The 13,096-nt window shown below is 35.2% G+C and overlaps 1 protein-coding gene across 1 annotated transcript in view; it reads right to left on the bottom strand.

The window, feature by feature from the left end:
* insrb (insulin receptor b) overlaps window positions 1-13,096 on the bottom strand; it is a 76,531-nt gene that overhangs the window by 51,788 nt on the left and 11,647 nt on the right. The window contains exon 2 of the mRNA XM_058760130.1: window positions 461-1,009. Coding sequence (XP_058616113.1) covers window positions 461-1,009 — 549 coding nt within the window. The remainder of the gene's footprint in view (window positions 1-460; window positions 1,010-13,096) is intronic.

Consider the following 13,096-nt stretch of genomic DNA (forward strand, 5'->3'; position numbering starts at 1 on the left):
AAATATCTAGTCTCAAGACAATGAAGCATTGCTAGAAAGTTTAACCGTTACGTTCCCGGGGGCGGCGTGACATCACAAACCCAGGAAGTAGCTTGTTTGCATTTTTGTAGACATTAAACTGCCATAATTTTAAAAGACAATATCTCCGTTTGCATTGAACTTTCAGCGCCCCAACTTTGCACATATTGTTTATGCTCAAACAGCAACATTACACACTAACAAACGTTAAAAAGTGAAATTACAATCAACCACCCCTTTACAACGTTTCGTTAAGTGTAAAGACTTTTCGAGAGGCCAACATAGGCTTTTGGTTCCTTTTAAATCAAAAACATACAATGCTTCCCAAGAAGAAATGTTACGCCAATGCCTAATTTTTTTAAGTAAATAAAAACTCAGGATGACCGTTATGCAAAAAACAAACATCAACAGCAGCGTGGAAAGTAGAACAACCACGACTTACTTCTTTGGCAATGGTTCTGGTTCCAGCAACGCTCGCCGAAATTCCCGTTGATTGTGGTCTGTTTGCAGGTTGTCGTCCCCGTGATGGTACCCGGGCAAATGTCTCCGCACTCCCGCTCATCCTTGTTAGCCACAATGTAGTTGTCCTCCACCGAGTCAGAGATCTTGGACCAGTCGAGAGTGTACAAATAGCAGAGGTTGGGGTTCTTCTCAATGCGTACCGCTCCTCGTGTGATGTTGGTCAGGCTGTGGAGGCCGATTTCCTTCAGCTGGATCATTTCGAACATGACCAGGGCGTAGTTGAAGAAGAGGTTGTTGCCGCGTATGACGGTGAGGTTTGGGAAGAGGTTGCCCAGACTCTCCAGGCCGTAGACGCGGAAGACGAGCAGGTAATCCGTGATCACAACCAGCTTCGGGAAGCTCAAGCCCCGGAAGTCCTCCAGTCTGGGCTTGAACATGAGCAGGATCTTCAAGTGGCCCTCGATCACTGTGCAGTTCTCCAGAACACGCAGGTGGGTAGCATTATTGCGGATATCTGTGCTGGGGCAAACTGCAACAAAAATAAAGTTATTAGCATCTGAAAAAAAAAGAAAAGCAATTGTTATGTAAATATTATGTTGAAAACTGCAAAATGTAATAAAATTGAAGCTTTTGTAATAATAATAAATTTATAATAAAATATATGTATAAAAAAACAATTAATACAAATATGCTATTATAAAATTATATAAAATTCAAAATAACTTTTCTACTTTATCAATATTTATTAACAATTACATCTTAATATTGCTATAAAATGTCCGCATGATATTCATGATGAAAAAAAATGACTTGTTGATAAAACAAATGCGCATTCAGCTGCACTTGATACGAACAAAAAAGACAAGTAAATTGCAAAAGCCACAATTATTTGTACGGCAGCTGAACTCCCGCCATAATTTGACGACGGTGACAGCCCTGGCATAAACGAAGAGCGCGTAAAAGCGCACGTGAAGGCCGTCCTAACAGGAGCATGAAAGATTATCAACACTGAATAATGCATAAAGCGTGTCTCTGCGCGGCTGCTTTTCGGAGTTCATTCATAATCCAAATCCGCACACGCTGAGACGAGGCCGAGAGAATTCATTAGCAAAGCGCTTCGCGACAAGAGAGCATCTGCTAATGGATAACATCAAGAAAACCTTTCAGAGCTGCTCCATTGATTCACCATCAAAAGAAATCTCTCAGGCCTTTTTCAAGGGGCGGGGGTTTTCCTCTGGTTTTCGCGCTGGAAATCATTACGAAATATTCATCTGAAATGCCGAAGTGTACGGAAACACCCATTTTAAGACATGACAAGACTAAATCATTAAAAAGAACAGTGGAACGTGTAATTTAGAGATTATGACGAATTCTCAGGGCAGGGGTGAAATCTCAACTCAAAGGACATCGCTGGAAAACAAAGAGCTTTTCTGTCGAATGGGTTTCTCGAGGAGACAAAGAGAGCATGTGATTTGTGGTGTGAGCAGGTGTCAAAGTCTTTGAGACACTGCTGATCTCAACGGACTCTGTTTTTCCTCCTCGTTTGTGCAGATGGCAGTTATCAGGGTTAATGGTTTTCACATGGCAGCCTGAAATGGCAGTTTTACCTCATCTTATCATGATATGACGGCCGATATGCATAAAACCTAAATAAAACCACATAGTTGCTGTTGATGACGCACATATGACAAATTCAATGAACAAAACTCAAGCTCACTGAGATTCAGGTGTTTCCTTCAATTACAGAATGCAATCTGTTTGGGTGAATTTGACCAAAAAATTAAAAATAAATAAGAAATCACATTTTGCATAAAGAAAATGAAGAAAAAAGATACAAAATATTACTTGCTTAAAAAAAAAAAAATCTTATACATACATACATACATATATATTTTAAACTCTTCACGTTGTTAATTTTTATTTTTTAAAGCTTTCTAAAAACAAAATCATTTATTTTTAGAACTTAAATAGTACAAGCACAACAACGAAAGAAAATTAAAATAAATTACATTTTGCATAAAAATAACTTTAAAAGTTATTTATTTTAAAGACTTAATTTTCTTTACATTAAATTTGTATATTAAAAGGCAATACAACTAAGAATATCATTATATAAAAAATTTTATAAATAAATAATATACAATTTGTTTTGCATTACAGTAATGAGAATAAGAATAGTTCACAAAACTCACATCTACCAATACTAAAAATGGTCCTTAATTTCTTTCAAATTTAAAAAATATAAATCCATATTTTCCTTAAATTCCTATCAAATATCGTCTGGATATGTTCTTTACAGGTTCCGTGAGATCACCGTTTTAACAATTGTGCAAACCTGATTTCCCTAAAATAACCGACTGACGTAGACACCAGACAAATCTGATTGCGTTTCAGACTGACACACAGATCATTGATCTTGTAAAGGTCAGAAAAGCAACATTTGTACATCGGGACAAATTGAAGACCCCTCACCCTACAAGATCCTGAGTTTCTTAGCTAAACTCTAATATTACCACACACACACACACGAGAAACTGTTACATCAGGTCCCTAAAGATAATTGAGCAAACATCATAAAACGGCAACATCTCTCCATAGCAACACGTCCCAGCATGCAGCAACAGAGCACTTGCCAGACAAAAACGCACTTCAGCCCGTTTACCTCTTGAGGAAAAGTCTGGAGGGGAAAAATCAAAATATAACCAGAAAACACAAACAACAACTTGTAACAGTCTGGTACCAAACTCTTAAGACTGCCAGAAGATAGTCAGCAAAATTCACACACAACTTTGCTGATATATTCCACATTTTCCACATACAGCGTAAATTAAGGGTAATTAATAGACTAATTAATAAAGTGTAACTAAAGGTAATTATTTGTTTTATTTTTTAACAAATATTAAACCAAAGGTGTTTTTATTTTTATGCGAGATTCACAACTTTTGCAACCCTGTCACCCAACTTGGGACACATATTATAATTGTTTTTGTTTTTTAGATTTATTTTTGGCATTTTCACCTTTATTATTATTATAGGATAGATCGGAGCTGACCGGAAGTGAAGTGGGACAGAGATAGGGGGGTGGGATCTGGAAAGGTCCTCGAGCCGGGATTTGAACTCGGGACGTCTGTAGTGCAACGGCGCTGTTTGTTGCGCTGCCCACAAGGCTATCGGCGCAGACAGAACACATATTTATGTTACTCTTCAGATCTGGATAGACGGGAGACGAATTTAACTAGCCTGAAATGTAGACAATTTTATATAGAAAATTGAACAGGAGTTGAGACATCAATATAAATGGACAAAAGAGATGAATTAAAACAGCAGGCGTGAGCGGTCGAATGTGTCTCTCTAGTCTACTTGTGATCCGATTGACCAAAACACATCTTAAAGGGTTAGTTCACCCAAAAATTTCAATTCTGTCATTAATTACTCACCCTCGTGTCGTTCCAAACCCATAAACAGTGCTGCCTTTAAGCCCGTTAAGTCTTGGGTTAACGCAGAAAAGTCGTAGGCTTGGGTATTTTTTTGCTCTTTTCTCCTTTTAGTGCCACTGTCATATTTTCTTACATTTTCGTTCAACATGTTAAGGCAACAATGTCCTGTATATACTGCGTGTCTACTGTGACTTTTGATTTGGTTGCGTGACAAAGATGCGCATAATTACCTTGTTCAAGACGTGTTTTAAAACGCAAAAGAGAATCGTCTCGGGGGGCCCCTACTGTTCGGGGCCCTGGGCTGCAGCCCATGTTGCCCATTAGGATAACGCGGCCCTGCCCGTAAGACCTTCATTCATCTTCGGAACGCAAAACTTTCTGACCCTCCATAAACGGCAACAGAACTGAAACGTTCAAGGCCCAGAATAGTAGTAAGCATATCGTTAAAACAGTTAAAATAATAATTTGTGTTCTGAAGATGAACGAAGGTCTTACGGGTTAGGAGGGCGAGTAAATAATGACGGAATTTTCATTTTTGGGTGAACTATACCTTTAATATTCCTGGGGCCCATTCTTTATACGTCGCTTATTACATCCAAGATCAAATGACATCCAAGATGATATAATCGCGCTAATCATGATCTGGCTAATTCGGTTCTTCAAACGCACCTGTTGTTGATGATTAGTATGGCTGGATTGAGTTATCTGAGATAATTGCGCGTTCATGGGTTGGTTTAAAAGGGCAGATGTATCGATACTCGAAACCGCGATCAGCAATGCAGCGATTGGCTGGCAGCAAGACAGCAACATAACGTCATCATATAATTCAGACACCTGACGAAAAACTTGACAAATATCTGGACTTTTATAAAGGAAACTACTTGCTATAATAGATAAATTAAACATGCACTGTTTTTATTATTATTATTTTTTTTTTTTACATGATTCCCAATTATTTATATTCACGATTAATATTTGTACAGGCTTTACATTTTTATTTAAATGTAGTAACTAGCAATTAATTTAATTTTATCTTTGAAACAGATTTGTTTCGTGACTATTAATTAAACTTTCTTAAGGGTCAAGATCAAGTTATCTGCATCTCCTGCGCTCCATCAAGCCACTCCCATAATAGCTGCCACCACTCAAATTAATGCATGGCTCAGATTATCTGTATAGCATGTGTGTACGACTCTAATACAATTATGAAGTAATTATTTTATGACGAATAAATCTTTCAATGAGTAAACCTGACTATGTCTATTAGCCTATAGACTACACAACATAATTATATTAGCAGCAGGTTTAAGCTTACGGACCGGTTGCTATGACAGCAACTCCGGGATGAGCTTCGAAGAACCAACCAATCCAAGATCAAGCGAAATTATCAACAATCAAATCCAGCTAACGGAGTTAGCGGCATACGAAGAACAGGCCCCAGGTGTAAACAGTGCCTAACAGAGATTAGTAAATTACATCAGCACTTCAAGTTTCAGGATTCTGGTTGGTTAAAGCGTAGATAAACTTGGAACATCTCCAAACATGGACATCAGGTCAATAGCAGATCTTCACTGATTATCAGTATGACAGCAGGGGTTCCGAGTTTAGGAACAACGTGACCCTCATAGGTCACAGAGTAGCATTTCGATATGTCTGGTGTCTTGCTACAGTCCTTCCAACACCAGTTGTTCACCTTACACGGACACACACACATCTTCTTCAAGGCTGAAGTGTAAAGATACACTTTCTCACAGTTAGAGGTTCAAACAATGCATGAGAAGTGAGTGCTTAAAATGTGATCTGGTTACGCAGAGAAGGGCTGTGTGACGTGGACTGTCCAGGTCAGCAGGAGGGTTAAAACTTTGCTCTGTGTCGACCCTAAAATCAGCAGGGAAAACATCATATTCAAAGCCTCTCTAATGCTAAACCTTCTTCATTATCTTAAAACTACAGAAGGTCACTAAATCAATTTGAATTATTTTTTCAAGATTTATTTTTGCCATTTTGCCTTTATTTAGATAGGACAGTGTAATGACAGGAAGCAAATTGGGAGAGAGAGAGGGGGCGGGATCGAGAAAGGTCCACGAGCCAGGATTTGAACTCGGGATGCCCGTAGCACAACAACGCTGCATGTCGGCGTGCTGCCTACAAGGCTAGCGGCGCAGACTCATTTAATTCTTAAAAGGATAAATATTGATTAGTAACTGCTCAGAATCATTCAAAAGAATTATGAGAAGCTGCAGAATTTACTCCTTCACTTTGTCTTCTAATAAAGTTGGCAACAGGGTTGAATTGTTAAGCTTTACAAATACGAATATTTAGCTTTACAAATTTGTTTTTGTGTAAAAATATAGAAAATAAAAATATTTTTAAATAAGTTAAAAAAAAAAAAAAAAAAAATAGAAAATAACCAAACTGCAGCCTAATTGTAAAATGTGTTAAACATTTTTACAGTCCCCACCAATTGAATGCTAAATGTGGGACATTAATTTTAATATTTAAACTAGGTTTTTTTTTTTTTTTAATACTACAAAACACACTCACAAAACATACAATAAAAAAAAAAAAAAAAAAACACTGCAGCCGAATTGCGGAAATTCAACATTTTTGCAGCTGCCGCAAAATGCATGCAAGATGTGGGATATTAATTTTAATATTTAAACTAGGTTTTTTTTTATTTTACTACAACAACCGGAATAGTTTTTCTTTTTAAACAAAAACATAATAAAAAGCAACAAATTTGTAGCCTAATCACTTGAAGTACCTCTCAATTTTTACAGCCTCTAAAAATAAAAATAACTTAAAATAATTTTAATATTTAAACTATTTTTACTACAACAAATGTACGTTTTTTTTTTTTACATAATTAAAAAAAAAAAAAAAAAAGTAAAAAAAAGACAGCCAAAATGTAGCCTAATCATGGAAGGTGCTGTTCAACATTTTTACATGTACAATGTGGGACATTAAAATAAAATATAATATTTAAATATTTAGGTTTTTACTACAACAAATGGAGGTTTTTTTTTTTTTTTTTAACACAAAAACAAAATAACAAGTAACACATTTTCAGCCTAATTGTTGAAAGTACTATTTCAGTTTACTACAACTGGATTGTTTTTTTACAAGGAAAAAGATACAATAAAAAGTTACAAAATTGTAGCCAAATTGCGAAGAAAAAAAAAAGAAACTAAAAAATGTACAGCCCCCATAAATTCCTATTATGCCACAACGCAACAACTCAATCTCTATTGAAGCACAGTGCTCAGATCTGAATGAGGACAAGGTTACATTTTATTGTGTTGGTCAACATTCCCAAGGTCGGCTGTAAACAGATCCGGAGCTTGTTTGTGTGATCGTATGAGAGCTCACGCGCTCGTCTATTCACACACTTCACAAACCTGCTCTACACCCGTACGCCGTTTGGGACGCGTCCTGCCTCGGCCTGACTGAAAGCAGACACCAGCCGTCATTTAGGAGCCTGATTTATAGGTGTCATTGCGGTGACGTCAGGTTTTAGGTTGCTGCCTGTTCACGCCACACTCTGGGTATGAACATAGGGGCTTCGGAGATGCCAAAAAGAAGCTGCAGCTGGTGCGACAAAACCTTGATGGAGCCGATCGACTACAACTCTGAACAACGAAACCATTCAACAGTGGTACAAAAACTATGAGATCTGCAGTGCAAACAGGTCATCAACTTCAAAACTTTGACAACAGCTGCAGAGTCGTAGAAAGCAAGTGAGAACTAGTGCATGAAGATCTAGAAAGATCTAGAGATAAACAACAGGCAGCGTGTCTGAAACTCAACGCTGCAGCTTATCATGCAAACCCATCAACTAGAGCGCAGACGAGTGTCAAAGTAACAGCTTTGCATTCAAACACACGCCGACTGACTTGCACAACATCAAAACGGCACCTGACCGCAGCCGTGAGGGTCAACCGACGCTACCGAACTACAGAAAATAGACCAGGGCACAATTTTAAGATAACGTTTGAGAGGCCGCGTTCTAGAGGTGGAATATATTCACAAAACAGCAGTAAAAAAATGCCATATATAAAACTGTTAAAAAATTGTTACTGGGTAAAGAACATTTTAAGGACAGACTACCATTAAAAACGGCTACTTGCCCTTGTGCTAAAAAAAACGAAAATATTTTGTTAAACAAAATAAAAAACAAAAACAAAAAAAACGGTAAAAACTTCTGAAACTACAGTAAAATACGATTTCATGACTCCAAAAACTAAAATAAAAATGACGACAAATTTATTGTTTTAGTTTTACATGTGTTAAACATGAAAATACCACTAGATCACTTTAATTAGTATTATTATTTTAATTTAGACTTTCTATAATTTTTATACAATTTTTTGAATTTCAGAACCTTTTTAATTGAAATATTTAGTGCATTAATTTGGCAGGCCTAAAATAATGAAAACTAAAATAAACTGAAATGAGAACTCAAAACAATGAATAAACAAAAATCTGAAAGACCAAAAACATTTATTAAACTTAACGAACACAGTCAACACTAAAATTCCTTTAAAAATTTTGAAAATGTTATGAGTATATTTTCTTTTCTTTCTGTCATGCTGTAAAATAAGTAAATAAATCCCAAATGTGGGACAATAAAATAATTGCAATAAAGTTTTTTTGTTTTATCACAACAAACTGAATTTTTTAACATGAAAAATCATACATGAAAAAGTAACCAACGCAAAGTAAAAATAACTATCCCAAAGAAGAAAACTAGTTTAGCTAAAAAAATAATAAAGTAAAACTATATTAAGATATACAAATAAACAATAATATTAACACTGTTCTGATAGAAGAAATAGATTTTAGCATAACTATTGTTGTATTGATCAATTGCAGGATTATTAAAAGTTTCTTAATAAATTTCAGCTTAGTTGATAAGCAAATATTTCTCATTTTCATTTAGCTTAATTTGATACATGTACTAAAATAACTAGCACTAAAATGGAACTCAAAATGAATAAAAACTATAAAAAGAATTTTAAAAAAAACAAATCAAAATTGTAATAAAACTGTAACAGTATCTCAATGATACCAAAACAGCACTGGCCAATCGGCATGTAGGACTGTTTTGTAACTGCTTATCTGAAGGTTGATTCATTCTGCGCAGCTTCTTTGGTTTAAACCAAACCAAAAGGTCATCTTTCCAAAAGATCTGGGCCAGCAGCTTGTGAGACACTAGAGCAGGCCCGTTAGTGAGTTTACATAAGGGCCGAGGGCAACACCAGAGAGTCGAGGGGCCTGCCGAAGGGGCGCTGCAGGTTAAAACCGTTTCTCTTCCCCATCGGCACACATCGGGGTAAAAGGGGGACACTTAAGCTGTAACATGAGCCTCGCTATCCATGACGTAAGGCGAGCGGGACGGTTAGCGATCACACGCATGAATGGATGTGCCAATAGCCTCTTCTGTGAACACAAACACAGGGCGGACAATGCCGCTGGAAATGTGACTTCCATAACAGGCCTGGAAATGAGGCTCGAGGGAGGAATCCTCAGCCTTCAACCAGGATTCGGTTTCACACTCCGAGTGAGCGGCCAAACCTTGGCGCTTCGGTCTTATTCGACAAGAAAACACAGCAGCCGTGTGACGATCACAATAAACAAGACGTCAGGAACGACTATCGAGGCTACAATATCCCACTGTTTACATGATGAGACACTTCCTTATTTTTAGCCTCACATTCCCCAATGGAGAATTTAATACGCTGCTAGCAATAGTAACTAGCGCTTGGAAATTGGAGCATGATGGTTCTTACGCCACATGTCAGGAAGATCACGGCCGCTCGGAGAAGCCTTTGCTGATGCAGATGAACTTCACTTGCATTGGTTTCCACAAAATTAAAGTTTATAAAGTAATAAAGTTACGAAGCCTACCACTGCGGATTTTACTGTTAAAATGAATCTTACGAAGAATACGTTACCAGTGTTTCACCAAAAAATTTAATTCTCAATATTGTTATGGAGTAATCAAATTTATACTGTCTGGACGAGGTACATTTCGTAAATAAATCTTATATAACAAATATTACTATGATGTATACTAATTGCAGTTGACAACTTAAAAAAAAAAAAAAAAAGAAAAGAAAAGAAAATCGACATTGTTTTGAATTTTCAGTGTTAAAGTTTAACTATAAAGTCTAACTTGAAAATTTGGGGAAAAAAGAATGAGAAATGGGGGTAAAATGTGCTAAATTGTCTTGAAAATATAAAAATAAACAAAAATATCTTAACAGTTCTAAAATAGGCTTAATTGTCTTGCAAAATAAAACCTAGTTGTTTTTAAATGTAAAAAAAGGATCAAAAATGCTAAACTTATAAAATATCACAAATATAAAAATGAATAAATAATGGTAATAAAATAGGCCTTATTTTCTTGCTAAATATAATTTATTAGTTTTTAAGTGCAAAAAAGTGGATAAAATGTATTAAATTGTCAAAAATATGAAAAATAAAAACAAACCATGCAAAATAAAAAAATTATAATAAATAAAAACAATTTAAATAAAGGTCCTAAAATAGGCTTAATTTTCTGGCAAAATATATTTTATTCATTTTTAAATAAATAAATATTCTCAATACTGCAATAGAGTGATGGAATTCATACTTTCTGAACAGAATACATTTTTGTAATTAATATTAGCAGAAATTAAAAAAAATAACAAATACTACCATGAGGAATACTAACAGTAGTTGACAAAAAAAAATCTGAATCAGTTATCAGTATTATTTTTTCAAATTTATACTAACTTAAGATTTATCCATAGTATAACCTTACAGTAGCATAACCATAGTATAACCTTATAGTAATGAAAATTTAGCATGAATATAATGAGAAACTGGGAGAAAAATGTGCTACATTCACATTAAAAAAAAAAAAAAAAATTGTCAAAAGAAAAAAAATCTTACTAAATTAAGCCTGATTTATTGCTAAATAGGATCTATTATTTTTATTAGTTTATTGGTATTGAAATATGAGCCCAACTGACAGTTTTCACAAAATGTATGCTTACAATGAAGCAACAGCTTTAAAAGACATGCTGAGGTTCAGCCTCCCACAATGCAATGAGTCTATTTCCAAACATCTCCTTTAGTTTACATAAGCTATTACAGAGAATGGTCTGTTAGTTTGTGCAAAACTCTGACAGACTGAAATGTTGTCAAGTCATCCTTTAGTAGAACCACTGAAATATCTAAATAATACAAAATAAACCATAAATCATTCCCAACATACGATATAGCAAACGCATAAAATTGCAAAAAGATGTACTCAAACTTGAGCTCAAGAACATCCTAATTTTCTGCACCATGCAAATATGTCGTCAGCAGGAGCAATGGAACGAAAGGCTTTTTATTTAGGCTAGCTTTTGGCCAGCAGAAAATGCTTTTAGCCTAAACACAGGAAAAAAAAAACAGTCTAGGTCTAAAAAAGCTGAAGGATTCATCCGTAAGGAGGCCGAGTCGCTACAAACAAGACATAAATTCTGTCCAAAACACGTTGCTTTTTGAGCAAAAAAAATAATTTATGGCGAAACAACGAGCGCATCAAATATCGATAGCTGTGGGGTAACTACGCTCTCTCTCTGAAAGGCTTCTGCCCCATTAATGCTGAAGAGACGCTAGAACACATTTCCTCGTGCTTCTAAAAGCAGCGCCGAGGCCCGCGGGTCATCGAGGACGCGGCATCCGACAGCAGAGGTATGTTCCTCATAGCACGCCGCTCCAAAACCAGATGGGATCTGGCATCCTGACTATTTGGCTATTTCTTTCAAATACGCAGCCTAGCCAAAGCAGGCAGCCACGTTTATAACACGCCTGGAAGAGCAATGCTTTCGCTAATAACCACCAACAAGGACTCGCAGTTAATTAGCAAGGCCTAGATCGGGATTTTTTCACTTCTCTGAGGAAATTTGACACTTGGGCCAGAAATATTTTACATAAAATTAAAATCGTGATACTTTATGAATTGCGCTCCGACACATTTCAGAGCGTAAAACTGCATGAAAACCATCTCAAAACATACACATTTGAGTATTTTTCCATTATATGCTTCCGACGTGCTAAACTCACTCCGATAAGTTTTCACCTCCAGCAATAAACTTCATGAAAATTACAGTCAGACTCCAAAGATTTAGACTGATCTGCAAACTTAAGATAGTGTAGTTTAAAAAAAGGAAATTGATTAACAATGACTGAAGCAATGCGGAAAATATAGATGGAATCACAAAATCTTCATAAAATTGGAATTTACTGTATAACGCAAAATGTTACAGAATTTGACTGCACATTCACCACGGTATTTGATAAAAAAAAAAAAAGAGTATTAAAACAAATCCAAAACAATTAAAGCAGATAATATTAGCAATAATAACAACAACAACAACATAGTAGTAAAAAAATAATAAATCAAAGTTAGTTGTATTCAATCGTTTAGATATGATTAAAACATCATTATACCATTAAATAGAAATCCAGAATTTTAGAATTTTATTTAGAAATGAATTAATAATGATTATTTAAAAATAAAAAGATACATTTATTAACTTTTAATAAATAATTGTTAAACTGTAAATAAGACATGCTTTTTGATTACTAAAATTTAACCATACAGAAAAATGAAAAGGCAACTCAGAATTTCTTTTTTTTTTTTTAATGTATCGTACAAATTAATAAGTTATTAAACAATTCAAAGTTGTATTAATTTACCTGATTAGACATTCTTTCTGATTATAAATATTTAATTATACCAACCCAGAATTTGGGAAAAACAAAACAAACTGGGAAACAAATAAAGAAATAAAAATGATTTCATAGGGCCCTAAAAATGTCATTTTTGTTCAACATTTAATAAATGGCTGTTAAATCATAAAGGCTCCTAGTGGTTTCCATTACTCAGACATGTTTTTTGATTACTAAAATGTTACTTAGCCATTAAAACGGGATCCAGAAAATAAAAAATAAAAAATGGAATTTGGTAAATAATAAACACATTTCATAGCGCCCTGGTAACTGCATAACATCATAAAATATGTCTGGGGAATTAGTTGTTAGCACGCTAAACGTTGCATCTCTTAATTCAAACCTTTGGTAGCAAATCCACCGCTTTCAACAAATTTTCAAGGCAATTACTGTCAGACTTTAGAAATATT

This window comes from Onychostoma macrolepis, chromosome 22 (genome assembly GCF_012432095.1).
Source record: "Onychostoma macrolepis isolate SWU-2019 chromosome 22, ASM1243209v1, whole genome shotgun sequence".
Lineage (NCBI taxonomy): Eukaryota > Metazoa > Chordata > Actinopteri > Cypriniformes > Cyprinidae > Onychostoma > Onychostoma macrolepis.